The sequence below is a fragment of the Eretmochelys imbricata genome, chromosome 8 (assembly GCF_965152235.1).
Source record: "Eretmochelys imbricata isolate rEreImb1 chromosome 8, rEreImb1.hap1, whole genome shotgun sequence".
In the NCBI taxonomy this organism is placed as follows: Eukaryota; Metazoa; Chordata; order Testudines; family Cheloniidae; genus Eretmochelys; species Eretmochelys imbricata.
The window spans coordinates 35,193,804-35,220,481 of record NC_135579.1 but is presented as its reverse complement, the minus strand read 5'-3'; the positions used below and the strand labels follow the sequence as shown (position 1 = coordinate 35,220,481).

The 26,678-nt window shown below is 45.6% G+C and overlaps 1 protein-coding gene across 5 annotated transcripts in view; it reads right to left on the bottom strand.

Moving 5' to 3' along the window:
- Positions 1-23,119, bottom strand: part of UBE2D2 (ubiquitin conjugating enzyme E2 D2) — a 42,843-nt gene extending 19,724 nt beyond the window's left edge. Inside the window, exons 1-5 of one of the 5 annotated variants that reach the window (XM_077825291.1) lie at positions 23,099-23,119; positions 7,396-7,459; positions 2,551-2,582; positions 2,388-2,465; positions 2,197-2,302 (exon numbers count right to left, since the gene is read on the bottom strand). In XM_077825291.1, the coding sequence (XP_077681417.1) occupies positions 2,197-2,302; positions 2,388-2,465; positions 2,551-2,582; positions 7,396-7,459; positions 23,099-23,104 (286 nt within the window). In that variant the 5' untranslated portion in view covers positions 23,105-23,119. Of the gene's footprint in view, positions 1-2,196; positions 2,303-2,387; positions 2,466-2,550; positions 2,583-7,395; positions 7,460-8,101; positions 8,266-21,138; positions 21,158-21,645; positions 22,004-23,098 lie in introns of those variants that run through there. The other 4 variants (XM_077825289.1, XM_077825292.1, XM_077825290.1 and 1 more) reach the window with 4 other exon arrangements.
- Between the last annotated feature and the right edge of the window lie 3,559 nt (positions 23,120-26,678).

Sequence of the window (26,678 nt, the reverse complement as noted above, 5' to 3'; positions counted from 1 at the left end):
CGCTCCGCTCAGGACTAGATCAAGAGTTGTCTCTCCCCTTGTGGGTTCCTGTACCAGCTGCTCCAAAAAGCAGTCATTTAAAGTATTGAGAAATTTTGTCTCTGCATTTCATCCTGAGGTGACATGTACCCAGTCAATATGGGGATAACTGAAATCCCCCACTATTACTGAGTTCTTTATTTTGATAGCATTTCATTGTCACTGACTGTTTAGATATGTATATTTCTTGTACTTATCAATATAAGGAATAATTGCGTTCAAACTCTTTGCAAAGCCTGTGTATTATGTGCTTCACTTATGTGCCCCTGGAGAGGTACTGTAAACTAAAGTGCTCAAAAGGTTGGATTTCTTGAAGGGTGTGCTTGAGCTACTGTGGTATCTTGGGGATCAGAACAGACCTGGTCCCTAGACCTGCTGGACCTGGAAGACCCACTTCCATGAAGAATTAAACAATCTGTTTGAGGAAGCATGCAAGGGAATATTGAGCCAGAGATGGTGGTTGGAGCCCACCGAAACCCAGGGAAGCTTAAGAAGTGTATAGGTTCCAATATGTTGGCACCCAAACAGCAGCCTGAGGAGTTTTACCAGAGCTGTGACACCCTGCCTTTTATTTTACACATATTAAACATAAACCAGCCATTTGCAATTGTCCTGTTATCTTATACTTTAAACTGTTTTGTTTCCAGCTTCTCTAGTTTCCTTTTTTCTACTTTATATATGCTATTTATACTCTTTGCTCCTTTTAGAATCCTCCCTGTATAGAGAAAAATGTATTCGCTTTGGAGAAGACTGAGCTCTGTGTGCTAAAGTACACAAAGAAAACTAGATGGTGATCAGAGTTTCTGTAGGCAAAGGTCATAAGTAAGGAAATTGGGATTTTAATTTGACAGTCAGAAGACTGAGATCTAGCTTATTTTCCCTGTTGATGCTGGATCTTCACTTCATAGCAGTGACAATTTAACTTTCAGCTTCATGAACTAATCGTGATCCCTGGTGAGCCAGCAGGTCATGTGGTACTAGCTCTTTGTTTCCAACAGCTTCTGCAAACAGACAGGATCTTGAAGGTCACACTATATATTATAGAGTATCTGGAAGTGAGCTAGCCTAACTGCCCCCATTAGGAGCTTCAGTACACAAGAGAAGAGGTAGCAGGAGCTGCCTTCATGGACCACCACCACCAGCATTAGGTGAACATTTAGAGAGAAGGGTTTCCAGGTTCATTCTTCCCATGTAGTGATGTGGGAGAAAGAGGTTATGTCAAATTGAACATGAATAGCCCTTTAACATGTGATGTATTACTTGCCCAATATTTCACAAATTATGATCCTCTAGTTTGAGAGAAAGCAAAATGTGCCCCACACAATGGCATAGATGGTCATAAAAACAAGACATACCAAGCTGAGATTTTTCAGGACACATAGGGCAGTAGTTGAGAATATTGCAAGACAATTTGTTTTCGAACAATGATCTTAGCAAACCCATGCCTCCATGGTTTTATCATCGAGTCACACTAAAAGATAAGAGTTTGTCCCTATGTATGTTTTCCTCTGAATAAAGGAAGTCTGCTTTAAGATGTTTTACTCATGTAAATTGACTTAAGTAGTCTGATTTTAACAGCTTGTTTTGTTAGATATGGCTATATTATTCTAGAATAGCACCTATACACCATGAATTATTCCCTTCCAAGTAAAAAAACCTACCAAAACAAGAGACTCTCCAATGCACATGCATCTCCCCATGGAGAAAAGATAAGAGAACCAAAACCACATGACAGATGCATAGTCACACTGCTAAGCACACTACTGGAAAGTGCTTATACTAGTCATGAGTGTAGTATGAAAATTCATCACTACAGGCACTTTCCCGCCCCATGTTCTTAAACTCCTAAACATAAGTTCATTGTTCAAATGGATTTGAACAAAAGCTAGAGACGAGCAAGACTGGGTAATGAGATAAGAGTTACCTCTGCTTACATCACTGGGATAAATCAAGGACTCATTGGTGTAACTGGACCATAGGGACAGTGTTTAAGATTCTATATGAAAAGTATATGCAGCACTCATGGAATTAGATATTGAGCTAGAATTGTTGACCACATGAGTAATCAGTAATAGGCAGGCAACAGTTTTTCACATTAATAAATCCAAATCGATAATTTAACAAAAGTAAGATTACCTCCAATGCTCATTTAGTTACCTTTTGAAATAGTTAGTGCTGGGGACCACTGTGACCGTAGAATATCAAGACAAATGCTGCCATTACTGTTAATATTTGGATGATAGATTCTTGTTGTAAATGCAACCTGCAGAAGAGGGGAAATTTCAGTTTAGGCTCACCGATGTAGGCTATACAACATACCACCATGTAGATTTATAGAAGCCACTCACCTTAGGTGGTTTGAAAGGGTAATCTGTTGGGAAGTGAATTGTCAGGAAAAATACTCCACCCTGATAGGGACTGTCATTCTGTTAAAATAAAGAATCATTATTAGAAGAGAATCAACTTCAAGAGAATCAACTTTACATGGAGTTGTGAAATTCATATACTTACCGGTCCCATTATTGTAGCTTGCCAATGGAACACTGAAAAGAGGAAAACACAAGTTACTTACTATAATTTCTAATCTGAAAAAGTTCAAGTATTTGCCATTAATCACCAAAGCACTGGTCAGTAAACCGTATGCATATGTAAAACAATCTTTTGAAGAAGGGGTAGAGCGGGGGTGGGCCAGAGGGCCACATCTGGGAATAGAAATTTCATGGCCCGCCATACATGTTCACAAAATTGGGGTTAGGGTGCAGCAGCGGGTGAGGGCACAGGCTCCAGGGTGGGGACAGAAATGTGGAGTTCAGGGTGCAGGAGTTGGCTCATGCAGGGAAACAGAGTGCGAAGGGAGTGGGAGTGCTCCGGATGGGGGTGCGGATTAGGGTGCAGGAGGGTAATCCAGGCTGGGACAGAGGGGTTCAGAGAGCAGGAGGGGGAATCAGGGCTGGGAGAGGGAGTTGGGGCACGCGGAGAGGCTCAAGGATGCAGACTCCGGGAAGCACTTACCTTAAGCAGCTCCTGGAAGCAGTGGCTATGTCTCCACTCCGGCTCCTATGGGGAGCGGTGGCCAGGCAGCTCTGCACACTTCCCTATCCGCAGGCACCACCCCTGCAGCTCCCATTGGCCTCAGTTCCCAGCCAATGGGAGCTGCGGGGGCGGTGCTTGGGGCAGGGACAGTGTGGAGAGCAGAGCCCCCTGACTGCCCCTACTTGTAGGAGCAGGAGCAGGGTGATGCCGCTGCTTCCAGGAGCAGCCCCAGACCCTGCTCCCCAGCTGGAGCTTGAGGACCGACTTAAAACGGCCTGTGGGCCAGATCCGGCCCATGGGCTGTAGTTTGCTCACCCCTGGGGTAGTGTAGTAAGCCAGGAAACTCCTACATGAAGGCCCAAGACTCCACACTTACATGAGCTGAAATACTTAGTACCACACCAGCAATGCAATCCCTAGAAGTCTAAATCAAACCATTCACATTCCATCTATCCATACTCCCATCCTATAAGACACCATACATTTTGCTACAGTACAAATCTACACTGCCACACATCCAATTGTACAAGATCAAGGTCAAATATTCAACTACATAGGGACAGCTGACAAGATTTTTTTAAACTAGTTTTTAAACTACAAGAGTGAATAATCTTTAAAAAAAATCTAAAGAAAAGTTTGAGCAAGAAAAAAGCCTGACCGACTATACAGGCAAAGAGTGAAACTGACTGTACAAGTTATCAACTGCACAAAGTTAGTACTTTTTGCTAGCTTCTTTCAGTTCTAATGATACTGAGGTATTAATTCTAGTACCATGGTATCAGTACAAGTAACAACTTAGAATACAAGATTCAGACAGACTTAATAAGGCCCTAACAGTGAAACCAGACCAATTTTGGATGTGTAGGGAGGTGTGTGGGAAGACAGTATCTAGACAGAAGCCCTGGGGCTCCAGGCAGGCGTAAGGGTCTGCCTGCATGGGTCTATTTGCAAGCTCTAGGTCTAAGTTTAGTGTTAAGACAATGGCAACAAACATGAAGAGTATGAGTATACGAAAGACTGATATTTCAGAGGGATTGTAAGTTGGCTGTAGATCAAAGAACGTATATGGTTAGTTCAGGTTATGCACTTGACTATTGGTTGTACATTATGTAGAGTGTTTAGAGTTGCCCAGGATAAAAGACTGCTAAAAAGTCAGCAAGTCTCAACATTTGGGCTCAAAATACATTTGTAAACCTTGATGGCTTGTCACAACCCAAAGATTTCTCCCCTGCCGAGGCTTCCCCAGACCAGATGTCCCCCCTCCCCTGCAGGGGTCCATCAGGGTGCTCAGAGCTAAGATTCCAGATGCTCTGGCCAGATGTGAACAGCGGAGGACCTCATACAGTGGCAACTGGGAGTGGCAAGCTGAGACACCCCAAAAATAGCCTCTCCCCCATAGCCCAGGGAAGCAAATGGCATTATGGGGCAGGTGAGATTTGGGGACCTGGAGGTGAAGTGGGGAGATTAGGGTATAGTGTGGAAGGAGTTGTGGGTTTGGAGAAGGAATGGGGCAAAGAGGTGGCGAGCCAATAGCTCCTCCCCAAAAAAATACAACCCCCACATAAGGCCCATGGGGGCAGAGGGTAAAGGGGTGGTATGACAGAAGGAATCATCCAACTATGAGGGAGAACCGCCTCAGGGGCTTGGGATGGGGGCAGGCAGAAAGTATGGAAGACTGCCAGGGTTGCAGGGCAGGGGTTACATTGGGGCCAGTATTTCCCAGCCGCCCCCTCCTTGCTCTTGTCCCATGGGTCTGGGTGGGCTCAGCTCCCCGCTTCAGGTATCACAACCTTTGAGGTCACAGCACCACTCAGGTTTGACCCAGATCCCCTGACAGGAGCTGGCCAGGCCTGGATTGATGAGAGTGGCATTGTGACCTGGCAAAGGGGGTCAGAGCACCACTCACACAAATTTGGCCTGATTTTCATAATGATGCAGAGCCAGAGAGAGAGCTTGGCCAAACCCAAGCAGCGCTGCAACTATGTGCAACAGGTCGCAATGCTCAGAGTAGGGAGCCCAGCTGGTGACTCTCAGGTTGAGAAACCCTGCTATAAGGAATATAAGACCGCATGCTGTAGGACATAGGCAAAAACTTTATGGGGTTAGAAAGAAGTTTCTCCCACACAGGAGATTTAATAAAATATTCTCTTTGGCATTTCTTGCTTCCTCTGCAAGATGTTAGTCAGAGTTCAAGACAGGACACTGGACTAGACCACCATTAGTCTGATATCCTACCTTCCTATGAATGTGTATGTTTGTGTGGAAAGGAATTTGTCCAGGAGTCTGTCCTGCCCCCATCGCTCCTCAGCTGGGGGGGGAAGGGAAGGGGGTCACTGTATGGGGACCTGCTCCCCCATCCACCCAACCCCAGTGCATCTGGACCCACCTCATACCCAGATTGCCCTGCCAAGCCTCACACCCACACCCAGAACCACCACTGACCCCGAACTCACACTGCAACAAGCCTCACCCTCTGCATCTGGAGCTCCCCTGCACCTAGACCCTCCCACCCCTGCCAAGCCCTACCTCCCTGCATCTGGACCTCACCTTGCAGCCAGACTGCCCCTGCACTCAAACCCCCACCCCAACAAGTCCCATCCCACAGGCACCTGGATGGCCCTCACTAGCTCCCCACACACAGACTCCCACCTCACTGAACCCTACCAAGCCAGCACCCAGACCTGCACCTCATCAAGCCAGTGCCTGGACCCCCCCTCCCTCAGCTGAGCCCTCCAAACCCAGACACCACCCCCCACCAAGCCCCAGCCACCTTCACCAGGACCCTCCTGCAGAGCCCTATTGTGTCTGCACTCAGACCCCACCCCCAACGAGCCCGTTCATCCAGATCTCCCCGTGCACTTGGAACCCCACCACCACCAGGCCACCCACAGCCACACAGAACCCTGTCACCCAGATCTCCCCTCACTAAGCCCATCCATACTTTGACCCTGCTCGGCTGAGCCTGCCTGCCTGCATCTAGCATGCTTGGCACAGAGGGGCAGGGCCCCAGGGTGTTTCTGGGACAGTCCTGGTCCTTGTACTGTGTCAGGGTCAGGTGCAACTTTACCGCTGAACCCATGTTCCGGGAGGGGGAAGAGGGAGCACAGGGTGATCTACCAGTGTAGAGCCAGTGGCCTGTGCTCCCCACTGCCATGCTGGAGCCTCCACATTTATTTACTGACAAATAAAATTTGTCAAATTTTAAAATATGGTGTGCAGAATTTAAATTTTTTTGGCACAGAATACCCTCAGGAGTATATAGAGCAGTATAAACAAGTCATTGACTGTATGAAATATTAGTTTGTACTGACTTCACTAGTGCTTTTTATGTAGCCTGTTGCAAAAGTAGGCAAATATCTAGATGAGCTGATGTACCCCCGAAAGACCTCTGCGTCCCACCAAGGGTACACATACCCCGGTTGAGAACCACTGCTCTAAAAGAAGTCAGACTCCTAGATGTTAACACCCTGTTTTAATATGTATGGTGGATCCCCAATTGTTTTTCCCTACTTTAAAAACAAAACAAAAACAAAAACAAACACACACAAGTATGACCCAGATCTCCCCTTAATACAACCATAGCTTGATGTGGAGATTGAGGATGGAGGTTCTTTCGGTGTCTAAGTTGTTTGACCACAGTAAGAACGTGCCCTCACATTCTTCCTCAGAGAGGATGATATGGAGCCCTCTTCAAGGCTAAAGTAGAGGTAACTGGGGATGTGCAATTTGTATCAAACTACAACAATGCATTTCTGTTATTAATGCTTTAAGGGGTTTTTTTAAGCCAAGATTCTTGTCATGTATCTTTTGTGCAAAGGTTATATTATTTTATGTAAGGGTTATATTTAGTGTGACAACCTTATTTCAAAGCTGCTCCTGTATACACCGTAGTCCTGACTGCATCCTCTATATAAAGGCAGATAACGCATCACAAGAGATGTTAAGTCTGGGTATCTTGCTGGTTTAGATAGGAACTCTGATAGCTACTCCAGCATTTTACCTGCTGTTGTAGCAGTAAGTCATGTTTTCCACTGTTCATACAAGAGAATTTAAGATGTCTGCAATAATTAAAGAGTGACTGGAAGATCTCCACTACCAGGAGAAAAATATTAAGGTGTTGGAGTAGAATCTGGAAGCGTACATGGAGTAACATCTAGCATTATTTACGATTTTCCACTCAGATAAGACTTTCTCCAGCTTCAGGAAATACTTGTACTCTTGTGAGTTAGGAATTCCCATTTTAGAGATAAGAAAGTGGAGGCCAGTGCCAGTATTGCCTATGAATGTGCATGCTAGATGCCTTATTACTCAGGCAGTACTTACTGTCATCTCCAACAGGCCCTGCTGAACACTGTGCTGGGGGATCACGTGCCAGGTCATTCAACTCCTAAAAGAAAGAATGGATGGACAGTTGATGTTTCACTTAATCCAAAAATCAAATCACATTTTGCCTCCCTAACAAAAGACTGACAGTGGTACTTCAGCAGCACTTTCCCCTCAATGGTGTATTCCTAAACTTCAAATGAAACTTTGTTTATCTGGTGAGGATAATTTCTTACTATGTGAAGTTGGTTTTGAAGTTTAACCAAAACCTACACTCATGACATCAATCTTTTGTCCCCTGTAAGCAGTGCTGAACTAGCTTCCTTTTCAGCCAACATACTCAGAAGACCATGTTCCATCTTAGCCTTAAATTCCTTGCACTTGCATCTTCAGTTCCTTCCTTTAGATTGTTCTCTACCATTTTAATAAATTAGGGATAGGATCTCAGATAATATAGAAACTAATCAGGTCTGAAAAGTCGATTATCCTGCTTCAAGTTATTTCCATTTAGCTATTTGTGCTTTGATAGGGCATTCTTAAATGTTCACAAAGTTAAAATAGGTGACATTAAATCCCACTTTTTAAGCCTGGGCCATGTAACAAAAAGGACGTTAGGAACACAGCCTTAATCCATACCAGACCTCCCAAAACTCAGACCTTTACCCAAAAGGTAAAAATGGCCTACGAATAGGGAAATGAAAGTTACCTGCATGCTTCTGCTGTAGTGACCAGCAGCTATTAGTTCAGTGTATGAAGTAGCAGTACCTTCCCTGCACGATCTACAGCATTAAGGACAGAGATACCTTTTTGCTGGCCCATCCTCCTTCACTCCCACAGACTAGGGAAAGAATGTTATCTTCAGAATTTGAACTTGTTATGCATGAAGTTGCTGACAAGCATGTAGCCCTCAAACTTAAAGAAAGTAAAGAGTGTGTACTAAATGCCCAACCAATGGTCAAGTTAGACTGAAGACTCTCATTTTGGAAGTCTCAGGCTCCCGTGGGCACTGGAGTCAGTGTTTCATGGTTCAGAACATTTCTGAAGGAATTTCAATACAGTTTTAAGTAGCCACAGAATTTTGAACTTCAGTCCAGAACACAAATAAAAAAAATCCTAAAAGTTGCATGCTTTATGAAGATTTCCAAAAATGACTATTACAGATTTACATTTTATGTAAGTAATAGATTATCATGGATAATCCAAATGTTAACAAGTTTGTCCCACTAGATTTTCCTAGACATCTTACTGTGTTTGAGACACTTTCTCTTACAGTTCAGGGTATTGGGGATTTAAGCAGGAAGCAGTGCCGCCCAGTAGACAGAGCTACTAACTGAAACTTGGATGTGGGTTCTATTTCTGACTCTGCCACAGACAAGCTAGGTGACCTTAGGTCTCTGACTCAGCTTCCCCACCCGTGAAATGGGGATAGACGGACTTCCTTTGTCAAGCACTTAGATCTACTGAAGAAAGGTGCTATGAGCTAGGTGTTAGGTAGATTGGAGAGGTTTAGTGCCAAAAGGGGTTCTTGTTACGAGTTTCCCTGCATTTACTGAACTCCTTAATTTCAAGGTGTTATAAATTAGCTGTTTTGATTAAGCATTAAGGTGGTTTTGAAAATTTTAGGTTAGGGTATTGTGCTTTTAGTTAACTTTTGGCAGCATTGGTTCATTGCCTAGAATGCTACATAAACATCATGAAATTATTTTCCATTTGGAACATCTACCACGCTTCTTTCTAGTCAGACTATGCTTAACCAAGTACCAAGGTCCAGCACACTCTACCCTACCCCATAAACAGAGGGTTCATTGTGTGTGTGTGTGTGTAAAGAGAGGTCAGTCTTCCCCTTGGAACTTCTGCTCCTTCTCATACCCAAGTCTGGGAAACTCAGAGCTCCCAAGCCCCTACTGCTGAGAAGAAGTGCAGCATCTGACTCTATTGCTTTCTGGATGACAACAAATTTGGGGAGAGGAACAGAGCTTCCTTTCCTCCTCACATCCAGGGTTTTGTGCCTCCTCAGAAATTCAGTTATACCTCTGCTGCTTACAGTTTTCCATGAAATTTACAGAATATAAATCATCTTTTGCTGAAGTATTGTTCGGGTTGTAACACCCAAGAACAAGTGGGAAAGAAGCATCGCCCAGGAAGCATTCATATGGAAACTCAGCTTTAAGAACCTTCTACTATTTGCAAGTTTCTGACAAATCTAGAAGTTACACCTCTACCCCGATATAACGTGGTCCTCAGGAGACAAAAAATCTCACGGTGAGACCGTGTTATATCCAACTTGCTTTGGTCCCCCTGTTCCTTGTTCCCTGACCGCCCCCTCCAGAGACCCCCATCCCTAATCACCCCCAGGACCCCACCCAAACCCCCACGCCCTGCCCCCTGACTGCTCCAACCCCTATCTACACCTCCCCCCCCCCCGCCCCAACAGGCACTCACCAGCAGCGCTCCACTCCGCCACCTCCCAGCTGCAGCACTCTGTTTCCCGCCACCAGTGAGTGCAGGGAGGTTGGGGAAAGGAAGACCTCCGCACTCACCGGCGGCGGGAAGCGGAGCTCTGCTTTTCTTGCCCCAGCCATGTCACTTGGTGGTTGTGGTGGTGTGAGAGAGAATTGTGTTGGGGATAGGTCCCACACCCACCTGCGGCGGGAAGCGGAGCACAGCAGCTGGGAGCTGGCGGAGTGGAGTGGACCCGGGCCAGGCTGCTCCGCTTCTGGTGAGTGCAGGGGGGAGAAATCCCTTCCCCCAAACCCCCTCCCCTGAGCGACACAACCAGGGCAAGGGAAGCGAAGCGGACTGCTCCCAGCCCCCCGCTAATCCCCTGGGCCACTCTGGGACTGCGGGGCCCCCAAAACTGCCCCCCCACAGGCCCTGGGGGCGTGGGGAGGGGAAGAGAGCCCCTGACTGCCCCCAAGACCGTCTGCCCCTTAGCCAACCCCTTGGCCCCGGCCCAGCACCCTTAACATGCTGCTCAGAGCAGCGTGTTGGAGCTTTACCGCGTTGTATGTGAACCCGTGTTATATCAGGTTGCGTTGTATCGGGGTAGAGGTGTATTGTGGGTTTTTAATCTAATCAATACTTTGACACTGGATTACATTTTTAGCTACAACTGAACTGAAACCAGTCATCTAATAAATCAAGAAATATTCGCATTAAACAGTTCCATCAAAGATTTACTTAGAGTAACCTATTTACGCACGTTTCCTCTATAAATGTCACTAGAATAGGTCTCTAAAATAAATCCTTTATGACTTAACTTCTACCTCCCATAGCACAGCCTGCCAGGGTTTATACACAAGCCTTAAAAAGAGGCCTTGAATCAAAACTGGCTCCACTAAAACTTTCATTCTGGTTCTTAGTAGGACTAACCCACATTTGAATATCTATAGTCAGATCACTGACAGTATTTGAGGCCTATGTGGAAACAGTGGTATTGAAGAGCAAGAATCAAGATAGGTAGCTGTAATGGGAGGAAAGCTTGCAATGTAAATGCCACCAATGGATATATAGCTAATACCTTTTCAAAAGTTAAAGTACATTTTAAAATCCCTATCTATCCCCTACCTACCATCTTTGGAGAGGCAGTTTAACAAAGCCCACATCTAATTAAGGGTCAAATATACTACTTAACAAAAGGAAGTGAAGCTTTATTTAGATTTACTCGCTGTTTCATTTCTGTACTGTGACTTTGCAACACAAGGGGCAAATAAAGGCTTTTAGATCAGATCCTGTTCTCAAGTATTCCACAGTTTAAATGCTTCCAAAATTGGATTAAGTCTCTCCTAGGCTGTATGTACATACCTACACAGGGACTCCCATGGCTCCACTTGTGCTTGGGGCAGTGGTAGTTTGCTTAAGTGATCTCTACCATCTGCTGGGGAGCCTACAACCATTCCTCAGGCCAGGCTAAGGGGTTTCCAAGATGTGCTGCTCATCAAGCTTGTGCCCATTCAGGAAAAGCAATGCTTCAGCCCCACTCCATGCCAGCAAAAGGACTTATGCACCTCATGCTGTCTGAAAACAACTCTGGAGTCGCATGGGACTGAGGTCCCATCCCTGCCCCTCCATCTCCTTGACTGGACAGAAGAGGGAGCTGCAGGGACTCCGGCCAGCCTGAAGACAAGCAGTAGAAAACCCACTGCCTGTTATCAGTGGAGAGATTAAAGAGGCTAGGACTTTTCGGCTTGGAAAAGAGGAGACTAAGGAGGGATACGATAGAGGTATATAAAATCATGAGTGGTGTGGAGAAAGTGAATAAGGAAAAGTTATTTACTTGTTCCCATAATATAAGAACTAGGGGCCACCAAATAAAATTAATGGGTAGCAGGTTTAAAACAAATAAAAGGAAGTTCTTCTTCACACAGCACACAGTCAATCTGTGGAACTCCTTGCCTGAGGAAGTTGTGAAGGCTAGGATGGGTAAGGAATGGGGTCCCTAGCCTCTGATTGTCAGAGGGTGGAGATGGCTGGCAGGAGAGAAATCACTTGATCATTACCTGTTACGTTCACTCCCTCTGGGGCACCTGGCATTGGCCACTGTCAGTAGACAGGATACTGGGCCGGATGGACCTTTGGTCTGATCCAGTATGGCCATTCTTATGTCCTGTACAAGAAAGGCCCCTTTATGCACCACTACAGCAGAACCACCAATGCTTGAATGGTATAGTGTTGGCAGCCCACAATAAAGCCCTATAAGTATTAGTGGCTGCATGCCCCTGCCACCCTAACAGCAGCGTCACACAACTCTGCCCCAGCCACTGTAACTGCAGCAGCCGCCCTCAAAGTCTCAAGTGCTTAGCTGAATGCCTGAGCCACCCAGGCCTCCTGCACTGCAGACTGCTCTGATGCAAGCACTGGGCTCGATCCACACCATTCAGGCTGTATGTGATGATACCCCATGACCCCAATCCCAGCGAGGACCCTAGGGGTTAATACAATCCTGACTATCTCACTTTGAAATAGATATTAACCCAAAACAAAGACTAAAGACTGAGATACCTTTAAAGTGACAGGGGGTCTATATCATGATGGTGTCATTATTTGAATGAGGTAACTAAACCAATCTAGGACTGATCATACTCAAAATTAAGCCCCACAACCATATCTTTTACCCCAGACTAGACCTCCCTCTTACCACTCTTCAACCCACCTACTCCATCTTAGCTATGCACTTGTATAGCTGGACCACTACTATACCTCCCTCACAAACTACAATGCCTTATTTGAGTTTTCACATACAGGCCATAAACTACTTGGGCAGTCTGATGCATAAATTCACTGAAACTGGTAAATGTAAGTAACCCAAGTCCTTTATTTCAGACCTTGCTTCAGCAAAAAGTAATATCACAGTTCTTGAAGCTTTAGAATGATAAATATGAGGAATTAACGTCCACAAGACATTCTCTTTAGAGCTCTGGTCATATTAACATCAGTAGGCAAATGACTGACTTTGAACCCTGAAGAGACTAAGATTACAAGATCTGCTGGGAAAGCAGAGGCACTAGTAATCTTTATGTGCCACTGTGTTCGTACCAGCATGTTGGCAGTTTGATTTCCACTAATCATTTTCCCCACAATTGAGAGCAGCTGCATTTGCCCATGCAGTTACAATTGCACATGAAACCAGTGTTGGTGGGTGCTCATATTTTTGGCACACTTAAGAAATGGGCCTGCCCCAAGTGGTTGTCTGCCTTTTGAAAACATGGTGCACAATACTTAAAAAGCACTTCCAGCAAAGTTCCAGAATTTAGAATCTGTGCATCATTTCTAGATGCCTTTGACTTTTCAACTCTGAGAATCTGTTTGGGCTTCCATGACCTAAAATGAATGATTCAAGACTATAAAGCGTGATCTTAACTCGAGAAGCACAAAGTACTCAGTTATGGGTCAATTGGCACAAAAATTGTCACCACGTATGCCAGAGACTTACATGTGATACAAGACCCACTAAAGCCTCCAGCAGTTTCTAAGCACCTTGATCCAAGATGAATGAATAATGAAATCTGCCATCTTGCTGACACTAATTCTAAAACTAATTCCTGACAAATGGTTCTTGAGGGTTACTAGCTCTAGCAGAGAGGTAGCCGTGTTAGTCTGTATCCACAAAAACAAGGAGTCCAGTGGCACTTTAAAGACTAACAGATTTATTAGGGCATAAGCTTTCATGAAGAAGTGGGTTTTTTACCCATGAAAGCTTATGCCCAAATACATCTGTTAGTCTTAATGATGGCACCGGACTCCTCATTGTTTTAGCTCTACCAGTTTACCTGCACTACGTGTAATAAACCCTCAGATGAAGGGGTGATGGAAATAAAGTTCATCTTTATAACACCTTTTAAGAACCCTCTAGCCTCCAGGAGGAATGTGGTTTCAAGTTCTGCCAGCTCACCTGCAAGAGATTCCATGAACCACTAGTCCTAAGTTAAATCCTCATAACTTCTGAAAAACATCAAGAGCTTGATCAAGGTTAACGTCTATCTAGAACAGATGTAAAAAGACCAGACGTATTCTGCAACTTAACCCACAGTCATACAGTCCTATCCCAAGCCCCAAAAATATAATAGTGGTGTCTCTCCTCAAACTAGGGTGACAAGGTCCCTCACCAAAGCCTCTTAAGTAAAGTAAGCAGTCATGGGATAAGAGGGAAGGTCCTCTCACGGATTGGTAACTGGTTAGAAGATAGGAAACAAAGGTTAGGGATAAATGTTTAGCTTTCGGAATGGAGAGAGGTAAATAGTGGTGTCCCCCAAGGGTCTGTACTTTGATCAGTCCTATTCAACATATTCATAAATGATCTGGAAAAAGAGGGAAACAGTGAGGTGGCAAAATCTGCAGATGATACACAAGTACTCAGTGTGGTTAAGTCCCAGGCAGACTGCGAAGAGCTACTAAAGGATCTCTCATAACTAGGTGATTGGGCAACAAAATGGCAGATGAAATTCAATGTTGATAAATGCAAAGTAATGCACATTGGAAAACATAATCCCAACTATACATATAAAATTATGGGGGTCTAAATTAGCTGTTACGACTCAAGAAAGATCTTGAAGTCATTTTGGATAGTTCTCTGCACACATCCACTCAATGTGCAGCGGCAGTCAAAATGTTGGAAATTATTAAGAAAAGGATAGATAATAAGACAGAAAATATCATATGCCTCTATATAAATCCATGGTATGCCCACATCTTGAATACTGCATGCAGATGGTGGTAGCCCGATCTCAAAAAAGACATATTGGAGTTGGAAAAGGTTCAGAAAAGGGCATCAAAAATGATCAGGGGAAATGGAACGGCTTCCGTATGAGAAGAGATTAATAAAACCGGGACTTTTCAGCTTAGTCGTCTTTTCCAAGGAGGGATATGATTGAGGTCTATAAAATCATGACTGGTGTGGAGAGAGTAAATAAGGAAGTGTTATTTACTCCTTCTCATAATACAAGAACTAGGGATCACCAAATGAAATTAAGAGGCAGCAGGTTTAAAACAAACAAAAGGAAGTATTTCTTCAACAATGCACAGTCAACCTATGGAACTCTTGGCCAGAGGATGTTGTGAAGACCACAACTATAACAAGGTTCAAAGAAGAACTAGATAAATTCATGGAGAATAGGTCCATCAATGGCTATTAGCCAGGATGAGCAGGGATGGTGTCCCTAGCCTCCGTATGCCAGAAGCAGGGAATGAGCGACAGGGAATGGATCACTTGATGATACCTGTTCTGTTCATTCCCTTTGGGGCACCTGGCATTAGCCACCGTAAGAAGACAGGATACTGGGCTATACGGACCTTTCGTCTGACCCAGTATGGCCGTTCTTATGCAAGTCACAGGGTCCACCAGTTTTGCTGCTAAAACCACATTAATACCATCAGCTAGAGATATGAGCTTCTTTGCCAACATATACTATTTGTAAGAGTTAGGAACCACATTTATTTCTCGTAGAAGTTATAAGCTCTGCATGTGCCTAGCTGTCAATAATCATATCTACTTCTCTGAGTGCTTTCAAACTCTACCAGCTTTGCCAGCAAAGCTTTAAAGTACTATGTACTATAAACCTCAGAAAATTTACAGTTTGCTGTCATAGCTCATGATCACCATGAAACATCCCTCATGGGACATAAAGCAAATTCTCTTTTCACCTTCATCTGTAGCTTTGACTTACTGAATTTCAACCCCACAGATATTCGAGTTACTGTTCACTTTAACAGAATTTAAACAAGATCTATGAAGATAATAGGTGCAGATGTTTAAAGTTATGCAGCCAAAATAACTAAATTGTTCCCCACATAGCCTTAGTAAAGAGTAGCTCTCATTAAGGATTTAATATTAGGCAAGTGTGAAGTTTAGGCAAAGTTGCTGGTATGGTAAACAGAATAGTGAGGGAAACTTGCCTGTACCTTAAAATTGGTCAGAGCAACTTCCAACTTTCTGAAAAACATATTCTCTGGAAAGAACAGATAAGGGATTACATACCAGTTGTATTACTTGTACAGAAACTATTTCATGTGCCTGGCCACAGAACATCGACTATTAGTTGACAGTATATGGGCACATTACCAGGACAAGCCCTACATTCTATAGGTTGAGGGTATAACAAATAACCTTCCTTCTCCCACTGACTCAAGTTACTCTACACCTGTAAATGCCTTTGGACCTGGATTCCAGAATGGAGGAGTGGGAAGAACAGATTTCCATATAGACATCTTGTTTTGATGAATACTGCTGCTTTGGTCCGTTTTTAAATTTTATCACCTGCTTGTATAGGTCTCAATATAGGTCAAGAATGCACATGGCTTTATATAGTCTCCCTTTGGTGTTGAATTTTAATAAAATTGAAGTCTAAATAACCAGTTAATGCTTAACCAGTACAGACTTATCTGAATCCACACTGACACCAGTTCAGATGATATGGTTCACTTAGTCCTTCCACTACTGTCCCACAATACATCAGTGGCCTTCTGAAGTCTCCCAAAATGCACTGCTTCTGGAGCAGAACTGGAGTTGTAGGATAAGTACCCACAGGGTATTACAAGTGAAAGTGTTTGAGTATAGTGTGAACACAGCCAAAATTTAAATTCATTCAGCACAGTTAGTGCACACAGTGATTTGCGCTTGAGCTAACTCAAGCAATCCATTCAGTTACCAGTGATTCAATTCTCTGGTTACAACAAGGTCTGATGGTAGCACCTTGTGCTGTTGTCCACTTTGAATCTGAGCTGGTACTTGCGCCTTTCCATGCTTCCACATGTTGATAAGTTACCTCCAAAGCAGAGATGCCCTAAAGCTGTCCTTCGGGTGGGTTGTAGGTATTATCCTCTGCAAAGAAGCTACAGATTTTGATTTCTTCAGATGTTTGCAGTGATCCAGAGTCTAGCCACAGACTACTGATCCTCTTGGGGATAAGGAAATACTAGAATAAAAGTCCTTTCCCTTTGTAAAGCTCAGGCATCGCTTCTAGAGTTTGTTTTCAACAGAACTAAGATCATTTCTCAATGTTTCCCATAAGGAATCCATGAAAAGCAGATGAGCTAGAATTTGGCACACTGCTGTGAACAGGACGTCAAGCAAAATATTTTCCCTTGCCTGAAAGAGTTGGGACAAGTGTTCCCCAGTTAGTGGGGAGGAAGGAGGAGACTCTGGATCTCCTGACCAGTTTGAGGTCATCCTGCACATTCTCAGGTTTGTCCTAAGATTAGCTTCTTCCAACAGGGAAGTGCTTCCCAAACTTTCTAGATATGTAAGCCAGCAGGCATATAGATAAGGTCTGCTGAGATTGCCCCTTGTGCAACCTGAAGGAAAATTTTCTGCAAGGAACAGACTAACACAACCCAAGAGATCTGATAGTTTATCTTATAGCCTTTAATTTATCCAAGACTTCATCTGTTTTAGGACTAACATTTCTTCAAAGCACTCTGACTAGAGAATACAGAACTCCAAAGCAAGTCTCTCTCGTGGATACGGGCTGAATGAGATGTGACCACTGTATCGGATTTCATACTTCATATAAGACCTTCTAGGAGCATCTACAACTCCTGACAGTCAGACTTCAAGCAACTTTGCTTTGCCCTCTGAAGTGACCTGACTCCCAAGAGGCCATCTCAGGCCATAACCCCACCAGGGGACGGTCCTTGTAAATTGATCAGTGGCTTCAACTTTTGGATCACAAACATAAGTACTTCTGTAACTCCCATCCCCACAGTATCAGAATGTATCATTAGTGAGCTGACCACCCAACCCCCCGCTTCAAGGCAAGGACAAATTAGACAAATTGACTTTGCCCAGTGTCACAAAGAAATTCTGTGGCAGAACTAGGAACTGAACCTTGATATCTCAAATCCCAGTTCACAGCACCTTACCTACAATGAACATCTTTCTACAGGCCAGAGACTGATACCCCTATTTCCTAATGTAGCTAAGAACTTTCATCTTCCTTACCCCATACTCCAAAGTCTATGGACTGCTGCTACATTAGCCACTTCTCACAACTCTCTCCTCTAGTAAAGTTTGAGAGAGAGAATTTGCTATTCCAGCTTCTGAGGTGGTTTTTAAGGGAGGTCTTCCTCCATGAAGAATTCTGCTGCTTCTCCAGGACTACTTCAGTGCAAAGTACAAGCCTTTATGTTAGCGTCTGCAGCATCAACACAGGAATTACTGCACAGCACTTTAGCGCACACTGCTATTCACTCCCCATGGTCCAAACTGCAAAGCACTACAGACACGGCCTAAGTGTCACAATATTTTAAAGCGCTAGAAACTTTTTCAATAGAAGCTTGAATTCTGAAGAAATTTATGGCTTAGGAGCCCTTCCCACACAAAGGGATTTGGTTTCCCTCCCAACAACCCCCTATTTAAAGTTAGCATTTTAGAATGTGCATTTCACTCTACTGGCATGCCTCCTATGTTAGAATAAAAAGGCTATATGTAGTTTTAGTTGCTATAGAGATGAATTGTCCATGGCCAACATTTGGCTTATATGGCTATTTTAAAGTGCCCCATCCTTCCCCAAAATTATAATTATCTTGGAATATGAGACCAGCATTCATGGGCAGCCACCATACCAACACCCTCCTGAACAGATGAAACAACAGTTATTCAGTTTCAGTCTTCCATCTGTTACAAGGACTGAAATTTCTTCAAGTCTTGAGTTGTTAAAACACAAAGAATTAAAGGTTGAGTGAATGAGCCATGTTATGACCTAACCACTTCAGCCTAGACTTCAGCATTGAAAGTGCCAAGTACAAATGATAAAGTCTACACTAACCATGCCTACTAGTGTTCTGCATGATATTTACGCTAGTGCTGTTCTACAGTTGGCCAGAACTCCCTCTGGGTACGTCTCAGTTCCTGGCACAAACCCGCAGAGACAGTGGACTCTTGAGTCTAGGAGACTTTGAAAAGGCCACTGGGAGAGAACTGTCTGAACCACTTGTCATTTTAGTGCTTTCTACAGGGGCATTAGACTGGTGCAGACTGAAATGATACCAATTAAACTGGAATTTAACCCAGCTGAAAGCAAAGGTAATCCAAATGGTATTTGACAGGTGTATCAGTTTGGTGAACATGCATAGACCCAGTGCTACCCTTAGCATATCTGCAAAGTCACAGATATTTTCAACATGGGAAATTATCAGCTAACTATAGTGGTTTAATTCCAGAAGAAGAGTGCCTTTTTCCAAGTTAGCTTAAGACACAAAAGTTCCGCCAAAGCAACATACGCTATACCAGAAGAAGGCACTCTTACTCCATAAGTACAGGTCCACATGGGGGAATTATATTGCTGTAGGTAACCTGGTATAATTATGCCAATAAATTTCCCCATGTAGACATATCTTAAGCTTACAAGCTTTTTCGAAGTGGTGCTTTTTGGCACTCAATGAGCTACTTTAATTTGATCAATGGAAGACATTAAAAGAAAGCTTCCTGAACACTTACAAATGCCATGCAATGACAGCAGAAAAAAGTTAGTCTGCATCTGTGATGCAAGTCCACTGCTCGATGCATCAGAACAGAAATGGCATCAAAGATCTCCACATCAGCCACCAGCTATACACTAAAAGAAAAGGAGGACTTGTGGCTTGTTTCATGTTCTCCGTGTATATAAATCTCCCCACTGTATTTTCCACTGAATGCATCCGATGAAGTGGGCTGTAGCTCACAAAAGCTTATGCTCAAATAAATTTATTAGTCTCTAAGATGCCACAAGTCCTCCTTTTTTTTTTGCGGATACAGACTAACACGGCTGCTACTCTGAAACCAGCTATACACTTTATCCAACTTTTGAGTTAGAATTGAAACACATAATCCACACTTGAAAACACACAGGAAGGTTGCACACATGGGGCTTGGACTTAAAAGTCAGTTCAGGGCTGGATTTTGTTTTGGAGAAGTGTTCCATTTGTTTGGCAGACTAAGTAGGGTAGCAAAAGATTCCTCAATAGTTTACTCTTGGATAGCTGTCCTTTGCAGATCTTTATTAGGTACTATGGGGATGACTACTTAAGAATTTAAACTTGTAAACGAACAATAGCATTGTACTATTATGTCTAGCTGAATGTATTCAGCTAATCAGTTTGACAACTATGGTCACTTCACCCTCCACTAACAGACAACCCAGTAGTGGTATAGGAGATGAAAAGGGAGGAATAGGTTATGAAAATCCACCCTCCAAAATACAAGAATCTGATACAGTGTAGCCTCTGATTAACAGAAATTAAAACTGAAACTGTGCAGACCCAAAATGTTTGTGCAGAGTAACAATATACTAGATACAACAGTTACAAAGCTCAATTAAGGCTTTCCCTAGAAGGTTTAAAATTCGTACTGGGTAAATTTTCCAGCTGAGGAAAAATACAAGCTCATACAGCAAGTACATGTGCCTATTAATGTTGCCACACTCAACACTGAAGTTAAACAAAAGCAAACTTGCACCTGTGAAGGACTTCCTGAGTTCCAGGGTTTGGGGTTAGGTAGCAACTCCTACAAAAAGGATTATCTTCACCCTCAAAAGAAAACTCCTGGGCAGCACCTTACATGTCCTCCATGGAGGAGGGAGACTTTTGGGGCCTTCCTCAGATCCTAACAGGCTTTCTGCTTAGAGTGACTAAAAAATACTGCCTTCTTACTCAGTATTCTTACTCCCTGTATTAGAGTTTTATCTGTTTAACTTTAATAATCAAAATGAGTTTACTTTTTACACTTGAGGATTACGCAGAGATCATGTAACTAAGTGAGCAAACAGGATTCTCTTCTGCCTCATATTTTGTCACCCAGTTTAAAAAAATATATAGTTGATTTTGGTCCTTCAACTCATAAAAGATCAGAGGTTTTTCTACTTGTTTACCGTTACAAATTTCAGCTTCTGTGGGTGCATATTTGAGAACTAACCCCCTAACAGAAGGCAAAGCGTTCAAGATTTAATAATGGTTTTCTTTAGTCAAGAAAAGTTATTGACCTTAAATACGTGTTGATAAAAACGCAGGTTTGAGGAGTCTGGCTACAATCCCTCAGCGTCACTTTTTCAGCTTTCGCTTTCTGCTCTAACAATGTCACTCCTCTCTCTAGGCTACGTTTCTCTCACTACTTGGGTCTTCAACACTCCAAACAACAAAGAGATGCAAAAGCCCCAAACCGCCCCGTGCCGGGGTCCCTTCAGGCCAGCCCGGTTCGCCCCGCGATGGCTGAGAAGGGACGGCCCAGGGCCAACCAGAGCCCGCGGGGCTGACAGCGACAACGAACACCTCTACCTCGGCCACGCCAGTCGGCTGGCTCCCGATTCAGAGCCGCCTGCGCGGAGCCCCGCTCGGGGGCTGCGGGAAGCCCCTTCCCGAGTAGGCTCCCTCTCGGCGCAGCTCACACGAGCCGACGGGCAGCCGGGGAGGCCCAGCTCCTGCGCGGGTAGCCCCTGCCAGCGAGGTTACGTAAGGGGGGCGGGCTGCCCCCCACCCGGCCTCCCTCCCCACGAGGCAGCCTCCAGCCCCCTGATGGGGAGCAAAGGAGGAAGCCAGGGAGCACCCCCCGCCCAATACACGGGAGCCGGATCCCTGCGCTCCCCGGGGGGCGAGGCCAGGCCCTTCGCGGGGCCTACCACACAGCCGAGGCCCAGCCCCTAGCTGCGGCCTGAGCTCAGCCGAGAGGGGACGAGGAGCCCGAGGTGGCGGCCGGGAACAGGAGGGAGCCGCTCTCCTGGGCGGCCGAGCCGGAGCCCGACCGGGCCCTGCCTGCGCGCGACACCCCAGCCCGGGAGCCCTTACCTTATGGATTCTCTTCAGCGCCATTGTGTGTGTGAGGGGCTCGGCGCGGGGAGGGGGGCGCGCGGCTCGGGCGGTGCGGGGGAGGGAGGGGAGCTCGCTCGGGATTATTTCGCGGGGGGAGGGGCACGGCGGTGGCGGCGCTGTTAGGAGGCGGCGCGGCGGCTATCTCGGTGCGGCGGACGGGCCTCACTCTCTGTTTCCCCGGCGGCCGCTGGGTTCTCGCTCGCTGCCGCAGCTGCTACCGCATCACACCGCGGGGCCTTTATGCGCTGCCGCCTCCGAGGCCGTATCACTCCGCCACCATCCCAATAGTCACCAGCGGGGCAGCCGGGCGGAGGGGCAGCAGCACCTGGTGATGGGGCCCGCTTGGGCACAGGGACTATTTCCTCACTCTCCTTTCACACAGAACTCTCCAGAAAGGGGCTCGGAGAAGCGGAAGGATACGATCAGGGAGGGAAGGGGGTGGAGTGAAGTAACTGCTCGCGAGAAGAGAAATAAAGAGGTTCCGGATAGTAGAGGGGCAGAGTAGCGGAGAGACTTGGAGCGGCTGCGCGGTGCGGGGGGGGGCGGGCCGGGGCCGGGGCCGGGGCCGGTTGGCGGCTACGGTCGCGCGCATGGCTGCAGTACGTATCGGGACCTGGCGCTGCAGGGAAAGGGGAGAGCCGACTCCTCCACGTCCGGGGACATGTCCCGTCCTCTCTCCGGCCTGGGCCCATGACCCTGCCGCCACCCTTTCCCCTCCAGGAGCCCCCGTCCCCTCCTCTCTCCGGCCTAGGCCCGTGCCGCCCCTCCCCCCCCCAAGGGCCCCCTTCCCCTCTCTCCGGCCTGGACCCATGCCGCCCCTCCCCCGTCTCCCTTTCCCTTCTAGGAGCCCCCGTTCCCTCCTCTCTCCGGCCTGGGCCCGTGCCGCCCCTCCCCCCATCTCCCTTCCCCCCACCCCCAGGGCCCTCGTCCCCTCTCTCCGGCCTAGGCCCGAGCTGCCTCTCCCCGCCCCCCCCCCCAGGGCCCCCGTCCCCTTTCTGCGGCCTGGGCCCGTGCCGCCCCTCCCCCGTCTCCCTTCCCCCCCTCCAGGGCCCCCGTCCCCTCTCTCTGGCCTGGGCCCGTGCCGCCCCTCACCCCGTCCCAGGGCCCCCGCGTCCCCTCTCTCCGGCCTAGGCCCGTGCCGCCCCTCCCCCCCCCAGGGCCCTCGTCTCCTTTCTGCGGCCTGGGCCCGTGCCGCCCCTCCCCCCCCCCAGGGCCCTCGTCTCCTTTCTGCGGCCTGGGCCCGTGCCGCCCCTCCCCCCGTCTCCCTTCTTCCCTGCCCCCGTCCCCTCTCTGTGGCCTGGGCCTGTGACCATCCCGCCTCCCTTGCCTTTCCCCGGGGGGCCCGTGCTGCCCCCGCTCCCCTCTTCCAGGGGCCCCGTGCGCCTCGCTTTCGGGCTGGAGGCCATGCTCTAGCTCCCTGAACAAGTACCTGCATGCACTAGGGTTCCTTCCCCCTGGCTCTTGCCAGGGCCTGCGCCCAGAGGTGCTGGTGGGCAAGGTCAGGTGCACTTTGGCCTACCCCTTAAGGGCTCTGAATGGTAAGCCTTTGGCCCTGCCCTCTTGGCTGGTAACCCACAACATGATCTAAGCCATGGAGGTGACAAGGGAGATAGATCCTCTCATAGACTTTCTCTGAAAGTCCAGCTGAAAGGAGAAGTTGGAGGTCTCTAGGAGTAATGGGCGTCTGCACAAAGGCTGGTCCTGTGAAAGTCTAGACTTTCTGCTCTACAGGCAGTACTGAAAGGACTTGAGGCCTAGTTGGGGACAGGGGGTGGGAGGAGGTTCAGCTTTAAATGTATGTTCTAAAGGCTGTAATAATACTTGTTTGTTCTTGTCCTTACCCTTCCCCCCATGGTTGTAGGTAACCCTGCAGTAGGGAAAAGCAGGAATAGGGGAGCCTGTCATCATGCAGACCAGGCTGAGAAGCTATCTTTTCTTCCACATAACATAATTTCTTGCCACTCAGCTGAAAAAATGTGAAATGTCTGGAAGAATGTATCTTTGGGTTGCTCTTGTTCTCTGTGCCTCTCCTTTTCTTGCTTTTCTGTTGCTTGCCCTCTTTGATGTACATTTGGTGACTTGTTCATAGTATGCCATGTAACAGTATTTGCAAGTAGTTTAAAATGAGTTAAAAGAACACATTAAAAATCATGCAATTGAGTACCTGAAGGGATAAATTCATAGCAAAGTTTGAGCTGTTAAATACACACAGAAAGCCATGTGGCACTCAGTCTTCTGGCAAATTGTTCTCAACCATAGTTCTACAGTATTTTTGAACAGTAATTCATCTCATTTATTACAGCAGTGCCTTAGGGCCAGTGGCATTGTACAAACACAGTAGTCAATTCCTGCCCTGAAGAGTTAACAATCTAAATAGATAAGACACTTGCACTGGGAGGGAAGGGGTAGGACATGCACGGAGAGTGAACAAGGTGATGGCAGCAAGTGTCATGTTCTGTGATTTTTGGAGTGGGATGGGTTTACTTAGGAGGGGATAAACTAAATGAAAAGGTAATCGGGTGGGGAATGGGACAGGTGAGAGGAGCTGAGGTGAAGAGTGAGGGAGAGGGAGCAAACAGCCAATTAACACAAGGCAGAGAAAGTCCAGTTGAAAGTGTAGAAAGTGCTGCTATAGTTTAAATTATAGCATGGACAATTTGTCATCAGCAGCTTTGGAGAAGAATAGCTACCACTAGGTATTTTCTCAGCTTTGTCATGTGCTGTGTGGAAATAAAACAGCAATTCCAGCTATTTAACCAGCTGCCTAGCTGGAAGTATCTGATTTTTTTTTTTAACTGATGGTGTAGCAACAGTTATTTTCTGGTTTCAGAGTAGGAATCCTGTTAGTCTGTATTCACAAAAAGAAAAGGAGTACTTGTGGCACCTTAGAGACTAATCAATTTGAGCATAAGCTTTCGTGAGCTACACCTCACTTCATCGGATATGATTTTTCTGTGATATTTTCTGTGATCCTAGCACTTCCACCACTAACAGTGGAAATCATGACTTATTATATATTATGAGTCACTACATTTGCATAAGGAAAAGAAAAACAATCAAATTGCTTTATTGGTCTTACCATTTGATTCTGTATGATTTCTGGTTAGGGGCATGCAATCCTATCACTACTTACTTTAGTGGTGTCCTTCTGTAAGGGAGCCACCATGGTGCTTCAGGAAGAAGATACTTCTCTTGCAAGGATCCTCCTCCTATGTGACAGTTGCAAGCCAGCTGGAGACCTAAACCTGAGGAAATGGCTCATTAGTTCAAGTGAGCTGGTAGATGAATCATTGTCATGTAATCGACTCTTGCTGACACACAATTGGGAGGATTGGACAAAACAATGTGGAAACTTCCTTAATCACACTCTGCCTAATACAATCCAGGTTAAACGTTCCCCACCCTTGCAGGATGGGGTTGTAACAACTACAGCCCATGCTCACTGGGGACCCCATCCTGAAAGAAAGCTTTCCTGAACTAGAGATGTAAAATATTAAATGGTTAACTGGTAAGCATTAGTCTTACTGGTTAACCCACCCTAACCATTAGCACCCTGAGCCGCACCAGCCAGAGCAACCACAGCCCCGTGCCAGTTGGTTAGAGCAGCCCCAGCTGCGCCTGCCAGCCCCAGCCAGCTGGAGCAACCCCAGCCCCTCTCCCTTATATTGGTTAACCAATTCAATTTTAATTGTTTGAATGGTTAACTTTTTAAACAATATTTACATCCCTATCCTGAATCCCCGCTTCTGGTCTTCAAACCCTCAAAGGCTGGGGGAAAACCGACAGGTGTGGAGGAGCATGTGGTTCAGATAGAGACATCCTTTAGGGGAGGATCTATTAATGGAAATTCTCTATGTCCTAGTAAGGAGGAGAGGATGGAAGATGACAAAATACAGGTAGGATCTGATGAGAAACAGTCAAATGAAAAATCCCATTCAATTACATCATGTAATGGCAGACAGCTAAAAAGTGACAAGATTTTAAAGTGCTTATATACCAATGCTAGAAATCTAAATAAGATGCGTGAACTAGAGTGTCTTGTATTAAATGAGGATATTGATATAATAGGCATCACAGAAACTTGGTGGAATGAGGATAATCAATGGGATGCAGTAATATCAGGATACAACATATATCAGAAGGACAGAACTGGTCTTGCTGGTAGGGGAGTGGCATATGTGAAAGAAAGCATAGACTCAAATGAAGTAAAAATCTTAAATGAACCAAACTGCACAATAGAATCTCTGTGGATAGTAATTCCATGCTCTAATAATAAAAATATTACAGTAGGGATATTTTTACCGACCACCTGACCAGGATGTTGATAGTGACTCTGAAATGCGCGGAAGATTAGAGAGGCTATTAAAATAAAAAAAAAATAATGGGGGATTTCAGCTATCCCCATATTGACTGGGTACATGTCACCTCAGGACAGGATGCAGAGATAAAGTTTCTTGACACCTTAAATGACTACTTCTTTGAGCAGCTAGTCCTGGAACCCACAAGAGGAGAGGCAATTCTTAATTTAGACCTAAGTGGAGCACAGGATCTGGTCCAAGAGATTAATATAGCTGGACTGCTTGGTAATAGTGACCATAATATAATTAGATTTAACATCTCTGTGGCAGGGAAAGCACCACAGCAGCCCAACACTGTAGCATTTAATTGCAGAAAGGGGGACTATACAAAAACAAGGAAGTTAGTTGAACAGAAATTAAACACTATAGTGCCAAAAGTGAAATCCCTACAAGCTGCATGGAAACTTTTTAAAGACACCACAATAGAGGCTCAACTTAAATGAATACCCCAAATTAAAAAACATAATAAGAGAACCAAAAAAGTGCCACCATGGCTAAACAACAAAGTAAAAGAAACAGTGAGAGGCAAAAAGGCATCCTTTAAAAAGTGGAAGTTAAATCCTATCAATGAGGAAAACAGAAAAGAACATGAACTCTGGCAAATGAAGTGTAAAAATATAATTAGGAAGGCAGAAAAAGAATTTGAAGAAC